This window comes from Mastigoproctus giganteus, chromosome 11 (genome assembly GCF_048544385.1).
Source record: "Mastigoproctus giganteus isolate SK-2022 chromosome 11, ASM4854438v1, whole genome shotgun sequence".
Taxonomy (NCBI): Eukaryota; Metazoa; Arthropoda; class Arachnida; order Uropygi; family Thelyphonidae; genus Mastigoproctus; species Mastigoproctus giganteus.
Genome location: NC_143585.1, coordinates 126,743,225 through 126,767,025, shown reverse-complemented (window position 1 = coordinate 126,767,025; position 23,801 = coordinate 126,743,225). Strand labels below are relative to the sequence as shown.

General features: G+C 38.2%; 1 protein-coding gene across 2 annotated transcripts in view; it reads right to left on the bottom strand.

The window, feature by feature from the left end:
- Window positions 1-23,801, bottom strand: part of LOC150078421 (mini-chromosome maintenance complex-binding protein) — a 219,868-nt gene that overhangs the window by 95,587 nt on the left and 100,480 nt on the right. For both annotated transcript variants that reach the window (XM_090384348.1, XM_090384346.1), the window contains exons 7-8: window positions 17,083-17,266; window positions 2,141-2,310 (exon numbers count right to left, since the gene is read on the bottom strand). In XM_090384348.1, the coding sequence (XP_090240474.1) occupies window positions 2,141-2,310; window positions 17,083-17,266 (354 nt within the window). The remainder of the gene's footprint in view (window positions 1-2,140; window positions 2,311-17,082; window positions 17,267-23,801) is intronic.

Here is a 23,801-nt window from a genome sequence, read left to right as displayed (position 1 = left end):
GGTTCTTTCCGGGGTTGCAAACAATGTATCTGCTAACTGGACACAGCCCCTTCAATGCAAAGTTAGTGGACTTCGCCCTCATAAAGGACTCGTGCTGCACATGTGGAGAGATCGAAACCTGGGAACACCTCATGTACAACTGTCCGCAATACGAGGATCTCAGGTTCATCCTAATCGGGAGTATAAGATACCTCCCCAAAGGGCAAGAGTTTCACCTACTGGATTCAGAGGAGGAATACAGAGCCCTGACCAACTTCGCTCAAGGACTCTTCTCAAAAAGGAGAATGCTAAATGCAATACACCAGGAGTGAAAGATGACCAGCCAGATAACAAATCAAAGATTCCTTTCGGACACACCCCAGAATGATAAATATGCGGAAAATACTAGCTGTCTTGCCTAGGAATAGTGATGGTGCACTTCCTACAATTATACGAACCAACACTGGAACCAAGAAACCCTGCCTATGTTTTTTTTTTTTTTTTCTTTTTTTTGTTGGCGCATCGGCTTCTGTGGCCATATTGCACCCCCCAAAGGTTTTTGCAGTACTTTGATCCAAGCCCGAGGCGGGAATCGAACCCGCGACCTTTGGGTTGCCGGGCAGGTACTTTACCCACTCGGCTAGCCCGGTCGGCAACCTGCCTATGTACCAACAAATGTGAGACCTAAGTGAAACTGACAAATGTACTAACCGAAGATAGGGAACCAAAGACATTCAACCTGGACGGGACACTGTCCCACGAGAGAGACTACTACCAGACATGATCTTATATGACTACACAACGACTGCTGCTGCTGCCTCACAGCCATGTAGCCAAATGGCAATCTGTACCAGCTCCCTTGCTTGGTAACTTTCTCCCTCCCCCGGCAGGGGGAGGAAGAGACAGTCTTCCTGTTTTCTCCCTCCACTACCACTCCATATACTTCGCCTGGTGAGGCATGGGCATGCTTTACTGACCACCTGGGGTTGCCTTCCATATCGACCCCATACTTCTGTCTTTCTCCCCAGTCTTCAGTCTCTTCCCCCTCCTCTGACTAATATGCCAGCGTAAACCCCACACAACTAATCAAAATTAACGATTTCCAAATTGAAACCTCAACCACATCACTTTTTCTAAAGTTAAGTGTCCTCCGTTTGTTTTTTTTATTTATTTTAGGTCCTTGCCACTGAAATCACAAGAAATTAGGTGGCAGGACCTTCCAGAGTGAAAACTTAAAATTACTTGGTACCTGGTCTGCCTCCACGAGACATAGTGTGGACAACGTTGGGGTCCAGCGGCTAAATGGACAGAGGAACAATACGCAACACTGCACTTACAAAATTCATACACTTTTAAATCTCTGGCCTTTACAGTGAACTTTAACATTGACACCTACAATGAAAGCAATGCAGAGATGGGGATGGGGGAAACCCCTGGTGCCATTAGACACAAACACACTATACACAATATACTATTGATAAGCATAACCAAGAGATCATAATCAAAATAATTGGTGACAAAATTTCCATAATTGAATGAAAATGTATAATTGGAAATGACTAATGCTGAGAGAGAAAGAATTAGCTGTGTAGCTTAAGCCAGCAGAGATCTTATGTTTTAACAATATCAGCTCAATTCTGGTCCCCTGGCATTGCTTTTTTATTTATCTTTTGTTTTTTTAATGTCATAATTAACTATTTTAATAACTGATAATAGCAATCATTCAGTTAAGCACATCACTGAAAAGCAGTGTGAAAATGACAGAAATCACAAGACCAAGAGTAACAGCTCTGTAGCACATACTTTTATATGAATCATTGTAGTGTAGTGGAAAACATTTTCACATTTCATCTGGACTTGGATTTATCAACTGTGGTGGTGGAAAAAGCAAAACGTTTGGCACACTTTTCAGCTAGTTATTTTATACATACAGTTTTCTTTCATACAGTTATGAAATAACTGTATGAAAGAAAATTCAACTTTTGACTTTCGTTTTCTCACTTTTCTGATTAAATAAAAGCTTAAGCCTATTAACATTATTAGCAAATATAAAATGCATATATTGTTAAATTGGCATTACCAAATTAAAGAATTTTGTGAAAAAAGGAAAATACCAAGCAATTAACCAGAAAAATGTTTAAAAGAATTTATATATACATACTTTTTTCATGATTATCTGATTTCAGATTAACTGATAAATATGGATTGCTGTTATCTAATGAATAAACTACATGAACACGGGGAACAAGTGAAGGAGGAGGGTTGTGAGCAGCTACTTCTTCAGCATCCATTGCATCTGGTTCTTCTAGTATGTTTCGTACCCCTTCCGGGCTGCAAATAGTTTTCAGTTCGAGGTGTGACATTAGATTCTTCCACTTTATGGTAGAGAACAAGAGATATAAACATCTAAACAATTAAGAATCTTTTCTGTTAAAAAGAGAACTAATCTTATTTAATTAGTTGGGATGTCTGCTAGAAATTACTAACCTGTATTCCTAATAAAAATAATAAGTAGTTTTAACATACTGAAATATAGCAATGATGAGGTGAGGTTTAGATTAGAGAAAATGAAAATTAACAGTTAATTACAATGGGTATTTTGTTTGTCAATGCAGTGTCAACAACCTGTTACAAAAATAAATATGTAAAAATAAGAATGTTCAAATGTGATTCAAAAATCTCAGCAGTAGAAAAAAAATTTTAGAACAATAATATTTCAACCACTTTTTTAACTGACATAAAAATACTATTCACCATACATCAGCAGGACTCAACAAACATGTTCAATCAAGGTGCAATCTGTTGAAATTAATTAGTTGCAGGATGAGGGTGGGGTCGGAATACTTGAGAGGGAAAAAAAAAAAAAGTCTTATGTAACAGCCAGTATGCAGTAAACTCGAGTCATATGATGAAGTGACAATACCTACAGTTGCTTTGCTTGTTAGTGCTAAATTCATAAAATACCAACTTTCCAAAGCAGCTAAACATTTGTTGCTAAGCATTTGTTAAATTACACGATGATACTAGATAGTCTGCTGATAATTAAATTCTGAAGTTAAAAGCTTTTAACTTTAAGGTAAACTGAAATTCAAAAAGCACAATATTTGCATTGCTAATATTAGCATATCCTAGAAAAGCCATTAAAATATATATAATACAAATTATTATATATTCTTTCTTTGACGGTATTGCATTTACTAACAAGACTTCAAGAAAATTTATCAATTGGCAGTCATGTTAAGAATTTCAGTAGCGAAACTTTATATCTTGCATATGCATTTACCTTGCATGCAAAAGATAACTAGATAGCATTAGTATGATGCAAAGAAAGCAAACTTAAAAAGCATCAGCCAAAAAAAAAAAAAAAGAAACCTTCTCACATACCTGTCCATCCTCTTCAATAGTTTCCCTAGTTTTTTCTTGAATTTATCCAAACTACCCACATCCACAACAACAAAAACAGATGCAAGTTGGTCCCATTCCAACAATCAATCACCTGCTGGATGAAAGCAACTTTCCGTATATATATCATGCAACTATCATTCCTGAATTTGAATTTATGCCCCCTCCATGTAGTAGTAAGAGACATGTGATGCAAGAAAGCAAGCATATGAGCTTATGTAGCATCAGCCAAAAAAAAAAAAAAAAAAAAAAAAAATTCGCACAACCATTCCGTCTAACAGTTTGTCTAGTTCCTTCTTGAATTTATTTAAGCTATCAACTTCCACAATGACAGATGGGACTTGGTTCCAGCAATTACCACCTGCTGACTAAAGGAAAATTTCCACACATTTATTCTATAACTGTCCTTCCTCAATTTGAATTTATGCCCCCTCAGGTTCATAATCTGAGCAAGCAGAAGAATCCCATCAGAATTCAGTGTGCTCAACCCAATCAAGGCCCTATACGCTTCAATCAGATCACCACATAGATGCCTAGTCTCCAGCCGCTACAATTTGCAGAACTATACAGGGTGTCTCAAAAATACACAGCATAACTTCAGGAATGAGTTCCTCATATGTAGACAATAAAAATATCTTATATCAACATAGTTCCGGAAATGCTTGGTTCCCAAGTTATTAACCGGAATGTCTTATCTCCCGCAGGTGATTTCCTTCATCACAAGGTACTGACAGAATCTGGTGGTTTTCCATTCCCACCATGTAACTAAAGTTACATGGTGGGAATGGTTAAAACAAGTAACGCGGACATAATAGGGCTTATAGAGACGTGGTGCCACCCGGAAATTGGGGATGATGAGTTTCAGTACGGCTTGTATAATGTATTTAGGAAGGATAGGTTAGATAAAAGGGGTGGTGGGGTAATGCTTCTTATCAGAAGCAGCCTGAGTGCGACGATAGCTTTCCCGGATTCAGACATTTCACATGCTAGTATAGAGTCTGTATGGTGTGAGATAGTTGGAAACAAAGGTATAATGCGAGTAGGAGTAATCTACAGACCAGGTGATTGTGAAGATTATGACAAAAGCCTCTACATGCAAATGGAATGGGCAAGTAAGCGTCAATGCCTTATTATGGGTGATTTCAATCTGCCTCTAATTGATTGGAGTAAATGGGAAGGAAACTCGACATGGGGAACAAAATTTTTAAATCACCTAGATGACTGTTATTTGTATCAACATGTCAGGGAAAGTACTAGAGAAAAGAATATCCTAGACCTCATCATCACACACGAATCAGATGACATAACAGGGCTGACAGTAGAGGAACCAGTAGCAAGAAGTGATCACGGAGTTCTACGGTGGACGATGATGAGAGAGGTAGCAGAAGTAAAAGGCAAAGGAATGGGTTTTAATTTCAGAAAAGGAAATTACGATGCCTTAAGGTACTACATGGCCTCTATTAACTGGGTAGATATCACACAGAGAATGAATACAACTGAACTGTGGTACGCTTTTAAAACATTAATCACAGATGCCTTGAATGCGTATATACCATTAAAAAAATACTCCACGAGAAGGGTTCCAAGTTGGATGAATAGTGAAGTTGCCACATTACTTGAGCAGAAAAAAGGTGGCATGGAAAGGTTACAGAGCAATAAAAAGTACTGAAGCCTATAACAGCTACAAGGTGATGTGTAATAGAGCCACAGAAAAGGTTCGACAGGCAAAGGCAGTTCATGAGAAATCACTAGCAAACAGAGCAAAGAGGGGGGATAAAGAATTCTTCACATATATAAATGCCAAGAAGAGCAGGACAAACCAGATCGGTTTGTCCTGCTCTTTACGTAAGGAAAAGGGGATAGTAATAAACACGGACCTTTACGTAAGGAAAAGGGGATAGTAATAAATACACCAGCTGCCGTTGCAGATGAACTCAACAGTTATTTTGCATCGATATTTACAAATGAAAAGCCTTTTGTGGCAATGGGAAATTGTGGGAGCGAAGTTAAAAAATATGTAATTAATGATATTGAAATTTAGCAAGATTATTTAATGAAAAAACTTTCGAGCCTACAGACCAGTAAGGCTCCTGGAGTTGATGGAATATACCCTATAATCTTAAGAGAGGCGGCAAGCGAGTGCATTGAACCATTGAGGCTAATTATGCGAGAATCACTAGACTCTGGGGAGATTCCCTTGGATTGGAAAAGTGCAAATGTATCTCCCATACATAAGGGTGGTTCTAAAAGTGAAGTTGGAAATTATCGACCTGTCAGTCTGACTTCAGTAGTAGGGAAAATCATGGAGGCAATGATCAAGGGTGGAATTCAGGATCATTTGGATCGAATTGAAATTCTCAAGGATACTCAGCATGGTTTTGTAAAGGGAAAATCATGTTTAACAAATCTGGTTCGCTATTTCGAAAGGGTCACTCACGAGCTGGATTTAGGGAATAATTTCGACACTGTTTATTTAGATTTCAGCAAAGCCTTTGACTCAGTCCCACATGAGCGGTTGCTTTATAAGCTGGAACAGGTTGGAATCACTGGGAAAATCCTTAGATGGATAGAAGGATGGCTTCAGGGCAGGAGGCAGAGGGTTGTGATAAATGGCTATTCCTCAGATTGGGTTGATGTAAGAAGTGGGGTTCCCCAAGGATCAGTATTAGGACCACTGCTGTTTTTTTCATTTTCATAAACGACATTGATGAAGGGCGTGATGTCTAAATTTGCAGATGATGTTAAAATTGGTAGAGTAGTTAATGATCACTGTCAAGCTGAACTTCTTCAGAGAGACCTAGATAGACTTCAGGAATGGTCAGAAAAATGGCAGCTGTGCTTTAATCCAACAAAGTGTAAGGTATTACACCTGGGAAACAGTAATCCCAAAAAAACTTATTCACTTGGTGGAGTTCAACTAAACCCAGTACTGGAGGAAAGGGACTTGGGTGTTACGATACGGTCAGACATGAAATTCTCTGAGCATTGTAAACAGGTTGCAAGGAAGGCCCATGGTGTCCTATCGATGATCTATCGAACTTTTGCAAGTAGAGATAGGGACGTGATAATCCCATTATATAAGGCTTATGTTAGACCACACTTGGAATACTGTGTTCAAGTATGGAGACCGCACCTAAAGAAAGACATTGAGCTTCTTGAAAGGGTGCAAAGAAGGGTAACTCGCCTGGTGAGATCGGCAAAAGGGCGTCCTTATGAAGAAAGACTTCGAATATGTGGGTTGCAGAGTTTGGAAACTAGACACCTTAGAGGAGATTTGATTGAGGTGTTTAAGGCTCTGAGAGGCATCAGTAAAATGAATGAGGACGAAATTTTCAAGATTATAAATGATGCTAGAACTAGGGGACATAAATTCAAGTTACGGGGGGAAATGTTTAGATTGGACTGCAGGAAGTTTTATTTTAGCCAGCGAGTTATAAATTACTGGAATAAGTTGCCTTCATGGGTGGTAGAAGCCGACAGTTTGGGGAAATTCAAAGGTCATCTGGATAGTACTTTCGGGTAAGGGAAGCGCATAGGATGATAGGTTTAATTTCCTTTTTATTTATATTTTATTTTATTTTTTTATTTATTTATTAATTATTATTATTTAGTTATTTATTTTTTTATTTATTTTTTTATCATTGTTTTGTTCTGATTTTTTTTTTTTTTTTTGGCTGGTGCAGCATAAGCCATGGGCTTTCTTGCACCCTGCGGCCGTTACTAATACTAATACTAACATAAAAGAAATGTGACTTCCTAAATTGAATACACATGACAGTTCAGCTTTAAGTAAACTTCAGGAAAATAAAGACATTATTATACAGAGGGCAGATAAAGGAAATAGTGGTAATATTCGATAAACTTGATTATATTAATAAGTTAGAATCAGTTGTTTCAGATACCTCCACTTATCTTGAAGTAGACCTGGCACTATTTACCAATCTAGTCAATCGATACAATAAAACGTTAACCACGTATCAAAAAAACGATTACATTACTATGGCTCAGTTAAAGGAATTGAAGGCCAGAACATACAATATTCCTGCACTTTTCGGTCAGGTAAAATTACACAAGACTGGATTTCCTATTCGACCTATTGTTCCTACAGGAACTCTGCATTTTCATCCTTAGCCACACATGTATATAGCAATATAAAAGCCTTCAGACAGGCAATACAATTTGGGATTAAGAACTACGATACATTATTTAATAACCTTAAGGATTGTAGACTTGGCGACAATGACAATTTATTCTCACTAGATGTTACCTCATTATATACAAATGTAAATGTTGAATATACATTAGATATTATTTGGGATATGTTAAATAATAACTCAATACTGACTAATTATACAAAGCTTCATATTAAGGAAATTTTTCACTTAAACTGTTAGTTGAGGCCAACTATATCACATTTTGAGACAAAGTGTACAAACAAATTTTTGATTTGCCAACTAGATTGAGCCTGAGCGGCTTAATATCGGAGATCTATCTCTCAATGACTGAACATATACATCTGACGCCTTTTCGATCCCATATCACATACTATGGGGGGGGGGTATTTAGACGATGTTCTAGTTATTACTGATAGTAGTACTATCCAAGACATTTTACATTTGTTTAATAATATTCATTCTAGACTCAAATTTACATTGGAAAGGGAAGATACGAATACACAGTCATTAAATTTTCTAAATTTCACGCTTACTCAGGACTCGAATAAAATCCAATTTAACATCTATCAAAAACCTACAAACACTGGTATGATTCTACATCATAACAGCTATCACCCGTTCACCTACAAAAGATCGATTATCTTTAATCAATTTCTAAATGCCTACAAATATTCAACGACGGAATCTGCTTTGGGCTCAGAAACACAAATATTAACCAGCAGGTTCTTAAACAGGGGTTATCCCCTTGCCACAATAAACCGAATTAGGCTACAAGGTAAAGATAGGATACAAAATACTACAACAAACAATAGTAATATCAAAAAATACTTTATTTCTGTCCCATATGTTGAACAGTGGCAGAAACAGTTTAACAGATTCTTTAAAGACACCAAATTTAAATTTGTGGCCAGGCCAATACAGAAATTACACACTATACTGAACAATCGCTCAGTCCTTTCCTCGTTCGCAACACAAATTAATAACCTGGTATACAACATTTCTTGCGGTGATTGCAACTCGTCTTACAAGGGTTCGACGCGTTTTCCTTTGAATATTCCTGTTAATCAACATGCAGTCTCAGTTCGTGCTTCTCGTTCAGCGGCATCAGAATTAGCCTTTCACGCCGTTAACGAAAAACAATACTTTTTTATTTAACGAGGCCAAAGTACTTAGTGTCCAACATAATTAGGTCCTTAAGGTTGTCACAGACATTCTCTCAGATATGCCAAACAAGCTGTACTTGCTACCTGGGAGTCTAAAACGCTGATGGAACTGATATTCGGGTGACAAGTCAAGTGGACCCAATTTCGGCAAAGTCTGGACGGTCTGTGACAGCCAAATCCTCTGCCTGCACCTTCACGATGGTGGGACTGATAGTAATCCTAGGTATAACCTCCATGCACAAGTACATGGTGGGTGACCACCCGGGTGTGAACCAACGTAAGCAGGGGTCAAGGTGTGGCGTGGCGCCCACACCACATGGAGGAATTCCGCCCCTCTATGTTACCAGGTACTACTAGGTGGTAGATGACTCTCATCAACCGGTGCAATACCAACACTGTTTATTTGAGGCTTGAAGTGGTGGAACCCATGTTTAGTCTCTAGAGCTAAGTTCCGGTCAACATTTCCCCATCTCTTCCATCATGCAGTATGATTGATGACTTTTGAGGTTATGATGAACATCGTGACAAGATCCATTCTTCCTTACATTTCGAGGGTACAGCTCTAAAACGGTGTTCGCAGGCCGGCCGCTAGTTAGTACACCGGACCGAACCTATTGGTAACTCTCTAGGAGGCTTCCGGATCAGCTAGTGTATAATCTTGCTACCTCTACTCTGCCAGATAGTGACTGGAGGGAGTCCGAGTAGTGTGTATATGCAGGGAGCATTGTCGAGGCCATGTTATGTCAAGGATCCAGGTATATTCTTACCACGTGTACGCCATATCCAAAAATTTCATTACTTCATACAGCATGTCCCACCCACTTTTTCTTACTATTGAATACACCATGAATTGTCAAACTAATAGAGCAAGCTTATCTGCAAAAAGATCTAAACCTCCCAAACACTTCCTAATTCATTTCACAAATATACGTGGTCTCAATTCTAATCTCAACGATGTCCATTTCCACTTGCAGTCTGCCAAATCCCATGTACTTTTTCTGACAGAATCTCAGTTATCGGTTGATTCAACTACTGTTCATCTCAGATGCCCAAATTATTCGCTGTATGATTCCTTTCGCCTCAAAGGTAGTACTTGTGCATATGTCCATTCTGATATTCCCGGTCAGAGACTTGGTAATTTGGAATCTCCTCTCTTCGATCTTCTCTGGCTTAAAATCTCTCTACCTCATTGTGTCAAATTCATCTGTTGTCTCTACCCTTCTCCCAACTCTACTAATCACTTGAAGCTCTGACTTCCTCTCTTTGCAACTTGACTCTCTCCAGTCCAACTTTCCTAACAGTGAGGTAATTTTCCTTGATGATTTTAATGTTCACAACTCCAGCTGGCTTCCATTTTCTAGTCACACCGACCCAGCTAGACAAGATGCTGAGGCTTTTGCAATTACTAATGACCTAGCACAGATTGTTCATTTACCTACAAGAACACAGGACAATCCTAATCATACAGCCAACACGCTTAATCTTTTTATCACAAACAACCCTTCTAAGCACACTGTCGAAGTGAGTGGTCCTTTAGGCACTCAGATCATAACTTGGTGTTCTCTTCTCCAATGGAGCCTTTATCTCGTGGCTATTCCCAACCTCGTGTTGTTTGGCATTACAAGAATGCAAAATGGGATGACCTGCGAGATTTCTTTTCTTCTTTTCCTTGGTCGGATTACTGTTTCAAAACTTCTGATGTCAACATTTGCTCAGATCGTGTCAGTGAAATTATTCTTGCAGGAATGGAATCCTCTATCCCACACTCCTGTTTAAAATCTCGTTCTTTATCTAAACCTTGGTTTTGCAATAAATGTGCTAAGGCTGTTCAAGAGAAGAATGTTGCATATCGTGATTGGCTTGTTTCTAATTCTTCAGTTTCATTTTCTGCCTACACCAAAGCTCGCAACAATTGTAAAGCAGTTATTAACCATTTTTTAAGCATCCCATTTTTCTTCCAAATCATGTATTAATGATCTTGGTAAAACACCTCGCTCCATTCCCAACACGTTCCATTCAATGCCTCCTGTGGTCTTCCGTCAAAAGGAAGTCAGAAGGATTTTGACGAATCTTGATGCTAAGAAAGCTCCAGGTCCCGATGGTATTTCTCCACTTGTTCTCAAAATCTGTGCTCCTGAACTTACTCCTATTCTTTGCCGCCTTTTTTCACTTTCTTATTCCAAAGGTGTTTTTCCTTCTGCTTGGAAATTTGCTCATATCCAGCCAGTTCCTAAAAAGGGTGACAAATCCCTCCCATCCAATTATCGTCCCATTGCAATTACTTCTACTCTTTCTAAAGTAATGGAGAAATCCATTAACCGCCAACTCTTAAACTACATAGAAACCTTCCATCTGATCAACGATCGCCAGTATGGTTTCCGTCAGTGTCGATCCACTGGTGATATTCTGGCTTATATTACCTATTTATGGACTAATTCAATGGAAAGGTTCGGTGAAACACAAGTAGTTGCTCTTGATATCTCAAAGGCTTTCGATCGTGTTTGGCATAAAGGTCTTCTAAACAAACTTTCATCTTATGGTTTGCCATCTGTTTTTTGTAATTGGTTATCCAGTTTTCTCTCTGATCGCTCACTAAGGGTGATGGTAAATGGCTCTCTGTCTTCTTACTCCACTAATGCCGGTGTTCCCCACTCTTTTCCTCTTGTATATTAATGATATTAATGACCTTCTTCCACTGACTGGAAATCCTATTCATAGTTTTGCCGATGATAGCACATTGCATTCCACTTTCCATTTTGAGAAACCTTATCCTGCTCAATCAGCTTGAACTTCTCGAAAATCTGCTACAGATTCCTTAAATGCGGATCTTCAGGTAATTCTCCAGTGGGGCAAAGACAACTTAGTTGATTTCGACCCTTCTAAAACTCAGTCTTGTCTTATATCTCGAAAAAAGGATTCTTCTGCTCCTATGCTTATCTTTGGTGACACTCCAATTTCTAGGCAAAATGTTATCTCTTTTTGGATTACCCTGACTTCTAATCTCTCTTGGCACAAGTACATTACAAATATTGCTTCCTCTGCATCTAAAAAACTTGGTTTTCTCTTTCGCCCTCGGCGTTACTTTTCTTCCAAACAGCTATTCACTCTGTACAAATCTACCCTACCATGAAATATTGTTCCCACATCTGGGGTGGTGCCCCCAAAACTTCTCTCAGGCTTCTTGATTCCATTCAGAAAAGAGCAGTTAGGTTAATTAATGATTCATCTCTAACAGAGTCTCTGCACTCGCTGTCTCATAGACACACTGTTTCTGCTGCATGCCTTTTCTACAGATATTTCCATGGGCACTGTTCTTCTGAATTGGCTTCCTGCTCTCTTTCAAAACAGTCCAAACCCGTGCAGCCACCAGCCAACATCCATTTACTGTCCAACTTCAAACTCACAGAACCAACTTTTCATCTTCCTCGTTTATTCATTCAACTGCTTTTTTGGAACAACCTTCCTTTGTACGTATTTCCTGAAAATTACAGTCTACAGACGTTGAAGTCCAATATCAACAAATATCTTCTTTCAACTTCTCAACCTCCAACTCAAGCATGGTACTAAGTACTATAGGTTCTAATACCTCTCGTGTTTGGGGTTTACATAAAATAATAAAAAAAAAATTATGCGTGACTATTAATTGCAGAAACTGTAGAAATTAAATTACATGAAAATTCGATTAATGTTCGTCGGCCATATCTCATCCCTGATTCCTGGGCTTTTACGCGCATGCGTGAAGACAAATAATCCCTATTTAAGTTTAATACTCACCCCATTCGGTAATTTTCATTCCTGTGATCACGACATACAGTCGAAAAGCGTTGTCAGCTTTACGAAGGAAAATCGTTTTGCAATTTTTTTTTTCATTAAATTCTTTTAATTAATTTTCTTATTTTGAATTGTGTTAAATTGATTTTTATTTATTTTTTAAATTATTTGTTACTGTAATGTAAGTTTTTCGATTTTTTCGTTTTAATTTCTGGAGAGTATCATACGGAAGTGTTCTATGTACTATATTGAGGTAAGCTTCTCTTATTATTTTACAAATATTGATATCAACGTAGAACATATTGAGCATTACAGCTCTGGTTCATACTAAGTAATCTTCCATACACAACAGTGTCAAAAGCTTTCCTGAAATCCAAGTACAGGTAACCCTCGTATAACACCGTAGTTAGATTCCTATAAAATGTTGTGTTGTGAGAAATTGTGTCATACAGGACTAAGAAAAAGTACAAAGGGGGAGGGGGGGGGTTACATTCCAAAATCTAACAAAAATACAACATTCTAGATTTCGTGCATCTTCTGCACTCTTTAAAAAATCAGTAATCTGGGTTTGTTTGCTTTTGCTTGATAAATCTTTGAATTTCATCGTATGGAACTAGGCATTTTTGGAGCTACCTTTTGAACTTTGGGCTCCTTTCACTGAAGAATCTGCATTCAAAAAATAAGATTCTAATTACTCGGCTAAGTTTAGGCCTTCCCGTATGCTTTTTAGTGTAAAATTTGGAAGTTTAGAATTTTCATCTGCACTATCATCCTCTGAATTGATTTGGTTTTACCTCCGATGCCATTTCCACCAAATTTTCTTCACTAGAATATTTTTCTACCAGTAATTCTTGAACATCTTCAATAATCATATCTTTTTTTAATTTTTTTTAGGGGCAGAGGCAACTAAAGCCATTTTACTCTGTATATATTGTCTATAAATTGCGTGTGTTATCAGGTCGATTTTCTGTTTTGGTGGACAAAAACCCTAGTTTATAGGAGAAAAATCCATGTTACCCTCGCCTGAGCCTAATTAACTCTGCCACGTTGTGAAAAAGACCCATAAAAATTCCTCCTCATTGACAGGATTCGAACTCAGGTCCATCTGGTGTGGGGAGGAGGGCAATTCTATCAACTGTGCTACCCACAAGGACTTCAGTAGTTATATCATGAAACTCCCCCGCCTCCTACCAACGTAGCAAGTTCTTCTATCGCATCAATTTCGTTTACTGCCAGTTTGACCATATTTCCTGAATGAACTGACTCTGGCCATACATTTTTCCACACGCATTTAACATTGACGGTTTTACTTCTTTCGGCGATAAAGCTATGATTCTGATACAGCCCACAATTGAGAAATGATTCCATGCCTCCATTACTTCAATAGATTCGGAATCATTTTTTTTTCCAAATTCCATTGTAACGAGATGCCTTGATCTAATGACTGAATGAAAGAAGTTGTATTAACCTAGTTCAACTGTGGTGGTAGGAACATAACTTCACTGTTTGGATGAATTAAATCTTTTGGATGGCCAGGTGTGCTTTCCAATAGCAATAAAACTTTGAAATCTAGATTTTTCCATAAGTTCAATAGCGCAGAACACAACACGGGGATTTCCCAAAAAAATAAAATACAGGGATTTCTCAATAATTTTTTTTTTTTACTAGTTAGTCAACAGCGGGGATTCAAAAAGAATCGAAACTTTGAAAAATTACATCCAACATAATAACAGGGTTCCCCCCAACAAAAGCTCAAAAATACCGTTATGTCAGCTTTAACGAAATTGTCTAACCGTGTTAGAATGAATCCATGTTATATAAGTACTGAGTTATGCGAGGATTGCCGCAATTTATCAATCGTGTTAGAGCGAAACCGTGTTGTTGAAGCACTGTGTTATACACGGGTTGCCTGTATATGATATCAAAATATTTTTTCCATCCAGTTCCTTTGTAACTACATCATAGTATCGAATCAAATATGTCAGACAAGACTTTCCCTTAACAAACCCCATGCTGTCTGAATTATTGCTGCAGTCTTGTCTAGATGATCCTGCAATGCATCTTTAACCAGTGACTCCATTACTTTACCCAGAACAGAAATTAAACTAACTGTTCTGCAATTACTCATGTCACCCTTAAATTCACCTTTGTGAATTGTGGATAAATTTGTACATCTCCGTTCTGTGAGGACTTCCCCTGAGTCTAAGGATGCTCTCATAATTATGGCTAAGGGTTTGCTTAGTTCCTTTGCCACCACCTTTAGTATAACTGGATAGATCCCATCAACCCCAGGTGCTTTTCTTACGTTTAACTTCAACAATTTCTCCTCCATGTTGCTCTCAGTTATTACAAAATCATTAAGCTCCCTGTTACAGTGTGATAAACTTCAGATATTTTCCTCCCTTAATAACTCCTCATGTGTTAATGTAGAGGCAAAATAATCATTCAATTTGTCAGCTATCTGAGCAGGATCATCAACAGTTCAATCATCTATGTTAAGTGGACCAATCTGATTCATTATCTTCCTTTTAGTTTATATAAGTAAAGAAGTCCTTGCTGTTTTTCTTAGCATCATTTGCCAAAGATTTCTCGTAATCTGCCTTTGCTTGCCTAATCTCCTTTGTGACTCGATTACAGACTAGCTTATATCTGCCATAGGCAGATATAATGTGTCGCCTGATAATTTATATGCATCCCATGCATTTTTCTTCTCTGCCACAAGTCTCATTATTTCAACTGACATCCATTTGAGACTAAACCTAGAACAGTATTTCTTAGTTGGTATGAAAAGCCTAGTATCTTCCAAGATTACTTCCTTGAATGCTTCCCACTTAGAATTTGGTAACAGCAGTTGGTACCACTGGACAGAATTTAAAAACTGTCCAAGACCACTATAGTCACCTTTATGGAAGCAAAAACCCTTTTCTTTACCCCTGATGGTAATTATATCTTTAAGTAAATTCCACATCAGTACACTGTGATCATGCCACCTAGTGGTTCCTTTATCTGCAAATTCTTAATACACAAATAATCACTGCTGATAACCAGATCAAGAGTATTACCCTCTCTGGTTGCCTCTCGAACATGCTGCTGCAGAAAACAATTATCCAATAAATCCACAAAAGTCTTGCTAGTGTGTGTGTGAGTGACCACTCACAAGTTCCAGTCAATATCTGGGAAGTTAAAATCCCCCATTATAAGACATTATGTGTGTATAGTCTAAGGAAGAGGAAGAATGCCATCAGCACTGGGCTTGCACAATCCTTTCAAAGCCTTAAACACCTCAATCAGATAACCCTGCAGGTACACTATTACCTTTCGTTTGAATCTCCTTTTCAGGTCTTTCACACCAGATGGACTTTTTGTGTAACAGTCATAGAGCTGAGTAGAACAGAATTAATAGCAACAATGATTATTTTGCATACAACAAAACTTTTTTGCTCTTCCTGGAATTGATATCCTTTTCAAAATAAAACTTTAAAATGGCTAATTTGATTTACTTTTTCAAAATAAAATGGAAGAGCTGGTGGAATGTATTCTGGTAAAAATCAGGAGCTTTAAGCATCATATATATTTTCAAATTTTGAAATGTGTAAAATAAATTACACAAATTTGGGCACAAATACTTAAATGTATTTGTGCCAAAATTCTTTTAGACAGGATATTCCACTATTTATAAACTGTTCCTTATTTTATTTGTACAGTTTTTATTATACTAGCACCATTTAAAAAGCAATGAGACTGATTCCTGAGAAGAAACTACTGACCTGATATGAAACTCAATTTTTGAAGCCTTCAAAGCACTATACCTCTAAACTCAGCACTCTGTTCCTGGAACAGTCTGTTTTTAAAAGACAGATTCAGTGTCTTCTTAGTGATCCTCTTTCTTGTGAATACCCATAACTGTGTTATTAAACTAGGAATCCAACCCAGTGTTATATCCAAAAGGATGTTTTCTGATCTTGGGAAATGGAAAAAGTCAGATACAGACAGATCTGATGAATGGGCCATTAAATTCAATGCCCATTTCTTTAATCACAACATACACAATCTGCAATCAACGGAAAGTGCACTTCATCATAACCCTTCTATCGCTCAAAACATGTATAATCTGATTTATGCTTGAAGTTCAACTTATCTGAAATGTGATTAACAGTCCTCCTTAATCATCTTATCTATTTTTCTGTTGATTTTATTCTGCTTGACAATGAAGTCCTCCCAACCATCCACCTTGAGAGCATGGTTCATCCCATAAACATTGATTTTCTACCTCAAAGTTCATTCTTTTCATTGAGAATCTTCCTAAGAGCTGTGAATATCATGGTATAAGTGGAGTAGCCCAACCAAACAAAATCTGATGGGGAACTAACTTCGTCAACTTCAAATTCACAGATACTATAAACACGTGTGCTTCGATGGCCACTTCCTCAGAAGTGAACTGAGCCTGGCTCAAAAAATAAACAAACAGAAACTTGGGCTTCTGTAATGTAGTAATTGGTGAAGAACACATCAGTCTCAGTCTCGTTACTTTCTGAATGTCTCACACAGTTATATTAAGAAATTCATATATACATCATCTCAAAAGATCTTACTTTGTTATGAGTTCTCTTTCAACAACATGAATTAAATGAGGATCAACAGAGAGTATTCCAATAAACTCGACCACATCATTTACTTTCAGACTATCATTTGATCCATACATCTTTACCAGGCATGCTTTTCCAGAAGTATGTGGAATTGGAAGATTTAGATCAGTTTGAGTTCTTGTTGTACTTCCTACGAAATAAAGAATGGATACAAAAATAATATCATCAGCATGTGACAAAAAACATTTCTATCTATAGTGGTGAAAACACATTTATTTTGACACCATATATTCTAACCTCTGAAGCATAAAAACATCTAAAATTTTAAGGTCAACTTACAGGCAGAGAAAAAAATCCTAAGCTTGAATTAAAGGCAGAAATTAAAGGCTTAAAGTTAGAAAGACATGAATTAATACCAATATATTTACAATTTGTTACATAAAAATATATTTACGATATATTTTTATTGTAAATATACATTGTTTTTCACACCAAAGAATTTGTTCATCCTCTTCTTACTTTGAGTGCAAAAATAATACTTGCCATATGGCAAGGAAGTCACGGTTTTTGCTGCACCATCCAAAAAAAAAACAATAAATAAATAAAATAAACTTTCCAGGTTAAAGTATGGCTATTATGTAAGAATGTCGCCAGGAAGTAGGGAATATATGTTCTGAGAATATTCTATTGTAAATGTTTAGCAATGAAATTAGTGATTTCTGATTGAAGTGTTGAATCATTATATTGTAGATTCCATCAGGGCCAGGAGAGCTGTTTCTTGAGGTATATATAGATTCTTTCAGTTCAGATATTGTGAGTGGTTGGTTATAGGTAAAAGGACATGCAGTTTTGAAGTTTAGTTTCCTTTTCTCAGCTTCAGCTTTGATTTTTTGAAAAGATGGTTGATATGCAGTTGAGGTGGACAATTCACAGAACACCGTTCCTAGGGCATTGGCAATTTCATCAACAGATGAGATCTCCTTCCCATTCCAAATAATAATAGGAGAAGGCAACTTATGATATTTACCATTTAGTTTATTTTTTCCCAGATTATTCGGGTATCAGTATCTTTGTTGATTGAGGAGGCAAACTTTATCCACGAGTCTTTTTTCGTCTTCCGCTGGATATAACGAGCTTTAGCTCTCAGTCTCTTTAAGTTAATAAGGTTGGCAGTGGTGGGATGTTTGCGGAAGGTGTTCCATGCTTTGGTTTTTTCTCTCTTCGCTTTATTACAATCACCATTCCACCAGTGATTGGTATGCCGATGGTTTCTTATTTGAGACTGTGGGATGGCCGCTTTTGCTGCTGCTAGTATCTGCATTGTGATATGATCGGTGACAGTGCCAATAGCAGAAGACTCTATGGTGTCATCATCAAAAGATACATGACTGGTAAATTTCGTCCAGTTTGCTTTCGAAAATTTCCATTTTGTTTTTGTTTCAGTTTGTTTGGAATGGGTGGTTTGAATACTACAGATCAGCGGATAGTGGTCACTATTTAGAGGATTGTCATGTACTGTCCACTCTATAGTTGGGAAGAGGATCGGAGAGCAAATTGAGAGATCTATTGCACTGGTTGACCCAGTAGGAAAATGGATAAATGTCGGTGAACCATTTTTCAATAGTGTCAAATTTTCTCGGTCAAGTAACATTTCAATGAGTTCACCACGTCCGTCTGAGACCAGAGATCCCCATAATGGATGATGCCCATTAAAATCTCCTAGTAAACAAATAGGAGGTGGTAACTGAGAAATTAGATTTAACAGCTGCTGAATTGTACATGATTGATTCGGCAAAAGATAAATTGAGGCTAGTGTCAGTGTGATACCGATTACTATACGGGTAGCAACAGCTTCTAATGGTGTTTGTAATGGAATATGCCTGGAGGGGACTCCTGATTCCACTAGTATAGCTACTCCTCCATGGGGGCTGTTAGTTTCAGATCGATCTTTTCTGAAGATAGTATAGTTTTTGACTGAAACGGATATTTTTGTTGTTAGATTTGTCTCTTGCAAGCATATGGCAGCAGGTTGTAACGGTTAATTAGTTCATAGATATCATCAATATTGCTGTGAAAACCTCTGCAATTCCATTGTATGATTTGTTCCATTATTTGGTTTTGTGAGCAGCAGAGGAGTCTGTTTGCTTTTTGTGAGAGGCTTGTTTATATCTGTCATGTTTTGATTTTTCTTTTCTTGAAAAATTTGGGCATCTTGAGTCATTGCCTTCTTCCATATCATCATTTGCATGTATATCAAGCAGATCTTCTGAGTTGGTGGTATCATCGGTGTCCATGCTTGAAGGGTGAGATTGCTTCATCTCAACTGGATCTAATTTTTCCGCTGCTTGACAATGGGGAAGTCTCTGGGATGGAACTTTCAGTGGCGTATTACTGCATTGATCGACTGCCTCTGATGGATGTTGGACCGAGAGGACTGATCGAGCCCAGTCTGAGATTGATGTATCTGGAGGGATGGACACTTCTGTCTGACATGCTACTGACTGGTGACTATAAGTAGCAGAGGCATAAGTGCATTTTGGATTATTTAATCTTACTTGTTTTCTTGCCTCTTGGTAGGAAACTTTATTTTCAACTTTATACTTTTGTATCTTTTTCCCCAACTTCCAGAGGTCGCAGTCTTTGGAGTATGCCGGAGCTGCCCTTGCAATTTGGACACTGTGGGGTTGGTGCCTTACATTCTGTTTGTGTGCGAGTTTTACACCCACAGTTTGCACATGTTGCATCTCCACGGCATGCTGTCTGGGAATGGCCAAATTTGTGGCATTTAAAACATCTTAGGGGGTTCGGAATATATGGCCGAACGCGACAGTTTAAATATCCTGCCTTGACTGAAGCTGGTAGGTTTGGAGAACTGAAAGTTAATATTATACTCTGGGTAGGAACTAAACTGCCATCTTTTCGGATCATGATCCTCTTTGCCTGAGTGACTTTTTGTTCTTTAAGTTCCTGGGCTATTTCATCTTCAGGAACGTTTAATAGATCTCATTCAGTGATCACTCCCTTTGAAGAATTGAGGGTGTTATGTGGTGTGATTTGAACTGGGATTCCACTCAAAGATGTCAAACTTAATAATAGTTCAGAGTGTCGAGGATTGGTGGTCTCTATTAATAAATCTCCAGATTGGAGACATTTCACCATTTTTGGTGAACCTGTGGCATGTTCGAGGCATCTCTGAATGATAAAGGGGGAGAGCTTGCCCACAGATTGTGTTGACAGAGAATGTATTATCAGGAATGCTGGTAATTCCTGTCTGCCAATGTCTTTCTTCATTCTCTTCAATAGAGAGAAGTCATGGTCAGTGTCATGAATGTCATTTGCTTGAGAGCTCTTCGGCTCTAAGCGTGGAAAGTCACTTGTTTCCATCTCTTCTCCTTTTAGCCCTAGGGGTTGTCTTATCCCCCAGGTTACCGGCCCTGCCACGTGGAGGCAGGAGCAGTGCCACCAGTGACCAAGAGGTTGTTGAAGTAAATAAAGGGTTAGTAATGAATATATAGAATAAAAAAGAAAGGTAGATTTCCTCTCTCGGTTCTTACTTTTGTCCTTTAAAGTACAGAACCTCTTCAAGTAAATAAAAGAACAGGTGACGTTAGAAAAGTATCGAAACTATAACACTTTGGGAGATCACTATATATTCGCAGGAAGAAAATTGCTTGTCACTATCGCTCGGCACTCGGGGCCTGATCGGATGGTGACAAATGATGAATGCTGGGTGTACCAGCATGATCCGGAGACTGAAGACACGTCAAAGCAATGGAAGCACACCTCCTCCCCACCTCTCAAAAAGGCGAAGACCATTCCATCTGCGAAGAAAGTAGTAGTAGTAGTTGCATTTGATGCAAGAAAGCTTATGCAGCATCAGCCAAAAAAAAAAAAAAAAAAAAATCACACCATTCCCTCCAAATGCCTGTCCAGTTCCTCCTTAAATTTATTCAACCTATCAACTTCCACAACGACAGATGGAAGTTTGTTCCAGCAATTAACCACCCGCTGGCTAAAGGCAAATTTCCGCACATCTAATCTACATCTGTCTTTTCTTAATTTAAATTTATGTCCCCTTAGGTTCGTAATCTGAACAAGTGGAAGGATCCCATCAGAATTCAGCGTGCTCAACCCATTCAAGGCCTTATAGACTTCAATCAGATCACCGCGCAGGTGCCTAGTCTCCAGCCACTGCAATTTGCAGAACTTAAGCCTCTCTTGGTAAGAGGATCCCTTCATTCCCCTCACCAATCTTGTTGCCTTTCTCTGTACACGCTCAAGTAAATCTACATCCTTCCTAAAATGAGGCCTCCAGACCTGTATGCAGTACTCAAGGCGTGACCTGACCATTGCCTTATACAGAGGGATAATCACCTCCTTTTCCCTGCTAGTAAAATTCCTATATATCATTGACAAAACCCAATTACCTGCCCTGGCAGCCTGTCTGCATTGCTCAGAAAACTTCATATCTGACTGCACAATTACTCCAAGGTCTTTTTCATTTTCTACCACCTTAAGTGTAGTACCACACAGTTGGTACGTTTCTCTGGGGTTACTTCTACCCATATGCAGTACTTTGCATTTGTCAAGGTTAAACTTCAGTTGCCACTTCTTAGCCCATCATGCAAGGAAACAGTATTTTGCATCTACATTCACACATGAGGAATTATTAAGGTTTGAAAATGGCAGAAGGTTATCAAATTGTAGCAGGATACTTAATCATTTTGTAATAACTGAAAGCAAAGTGGAGGAGAAATTGTTGAAGTTAAACATAAGAAAAGCACCTGGGGTGGATGGGATCTATCCAGTTATATTAAAGGAGGCAGCAAAGCAACTAAGCAAACCCTTAGCTATAATTATGAGAGCGTCCTTGGACTCAGGGGAGGTTCCCACAGACTGGAGATGTGCAAATGTATCCCCAATTCACAAAGGGGGATCGAAGGGTGACACAAGTAATTACAGACCAGTTAATTTAACTTCTGTTCCGGGTAAAATAATGGAGTCACTGGTTAAAGATGCATTGCAGGATCATCTAGACAAGACTGCAGCAATAATTCAGACACAGCATGGGTTTGTTAAGGGAAAGTCTTGTCTGACAAATTTGATAGGATATTATGATGTGGTTACAAAGGAACTGGATGCAAAAAATAATTTTGATATCATATATTTGGATTTCAGGAAAGCTTTTGACACTGTTGCGCATGGAAGACTATTGTACAAATTGGAGCAGAATGGTATTAAGGGTAAGTTGCTACAATGAATAAAAGGATGGTTAAGTGGGAGAAGACAGAGGGTGGTAATCAATGGGTGCTGCTCTTCTTGGACTAATGTTATTAGTGGAGTCCCACAGGGTTCGGTGTTAGGTCCACTGTTGTTTTGTATATTTATCAATGATATTGATGAAAGTATATCAGGCTTAATGTCAAAGTTTGCAGATGATACAAAGGTTGGCAGGGTTGTTAATGACAGTAATGGCAGTGTGCTACTGCAACAGGATCTAGATAATTGACTTTTGTATGTTTCCTTGTTTTGGGACAGAAAAGGAGTTATCCTGACAGATTACCTACCTCGTGGTGCCACACCTACCAGAGAATACTACAGAAATCTTTTGAAAAAGTTACGTGATGCTTTGAAAGTGAAAAGGCGTGGAATGTTAACCAAAGGTGTCTGTCTTCTGTCAGACAATGCGCCAGCTCACACGGCCATTGCCACCACCAACTTAGTTGCCCAGTGCGGCTTCGAACTACTGCAGCACCCACCAAATTCTCACGACCTAGCACCATCAGACTTCTTGTTTCAAGAAATGAAGAAACCATTGCATGGACCGCTTTGATTTGTCTCAGGAAGTCATCAATGAAGTGGAATTGTGGTTTCAGGCAAAAAGTGCAGACTTCTTTGATCAAAGCATTAAACAACTGATCCATAGATGGGAGAAATGTGTTACTATACATGGAGAGTACATATAAAAGGATTAAAGTTTCATCTTTCTAGGTAAGGGTGTGAACTTTTTTTTGATGCCCCCTCGTATATATACATATTTGCATTACCAAGCCTGTAGCCTATATATTCAAAGCCATTCCTCATACAATCCATTTCATTCCTTTTGCTGATCTCATAAGCAGGCTGCCCATCTTTAAAAGTAAATTTTCAGAATTGTCAATTTCTCGTAGCAAACATGCTTCTACAGAGGTGTAATGTTTACAAAGAAACCAATTGGCAGTAAAGTACTAAACAACTCAGTTACTCTTGCTGTTGTATCACTATGGACAGCACAGCAAAAGTAACTTTATTACATAAATTATAAATTACATAAATTATAAAAGGTTCGACAGGCAAAGGCAGTTTATGAGAAATCACTAGCAAACAGAGCAAAGAGGGGGGATAAAGAATTCTTCACATATATAAATGCCAAGAAGAGCAGGACAAACCAGATCGGACCTTTACGTAAGGGAAAGGGGATAGTAATAAATACACCAGCTGCCGTTGCAGATGAACTCAACAGTTATTTTGCATCGATATTTACAAATGAAAAGCCTTTTGTGGCAAAGGGAAATTGTGGGAGCAAAGTTAAAAAATATGTAATTAATGATATTGAAATTTCGCAAGATTATTTAATGAAAAAACTTTCGAGCCTACAGACCAGTAAAGCTCCTGGAGTTGATGGAATATACCCTATAATCTTAAGAGAGGCGGCAAGCGAGTGCATTGAACCATTGAGGCTAATT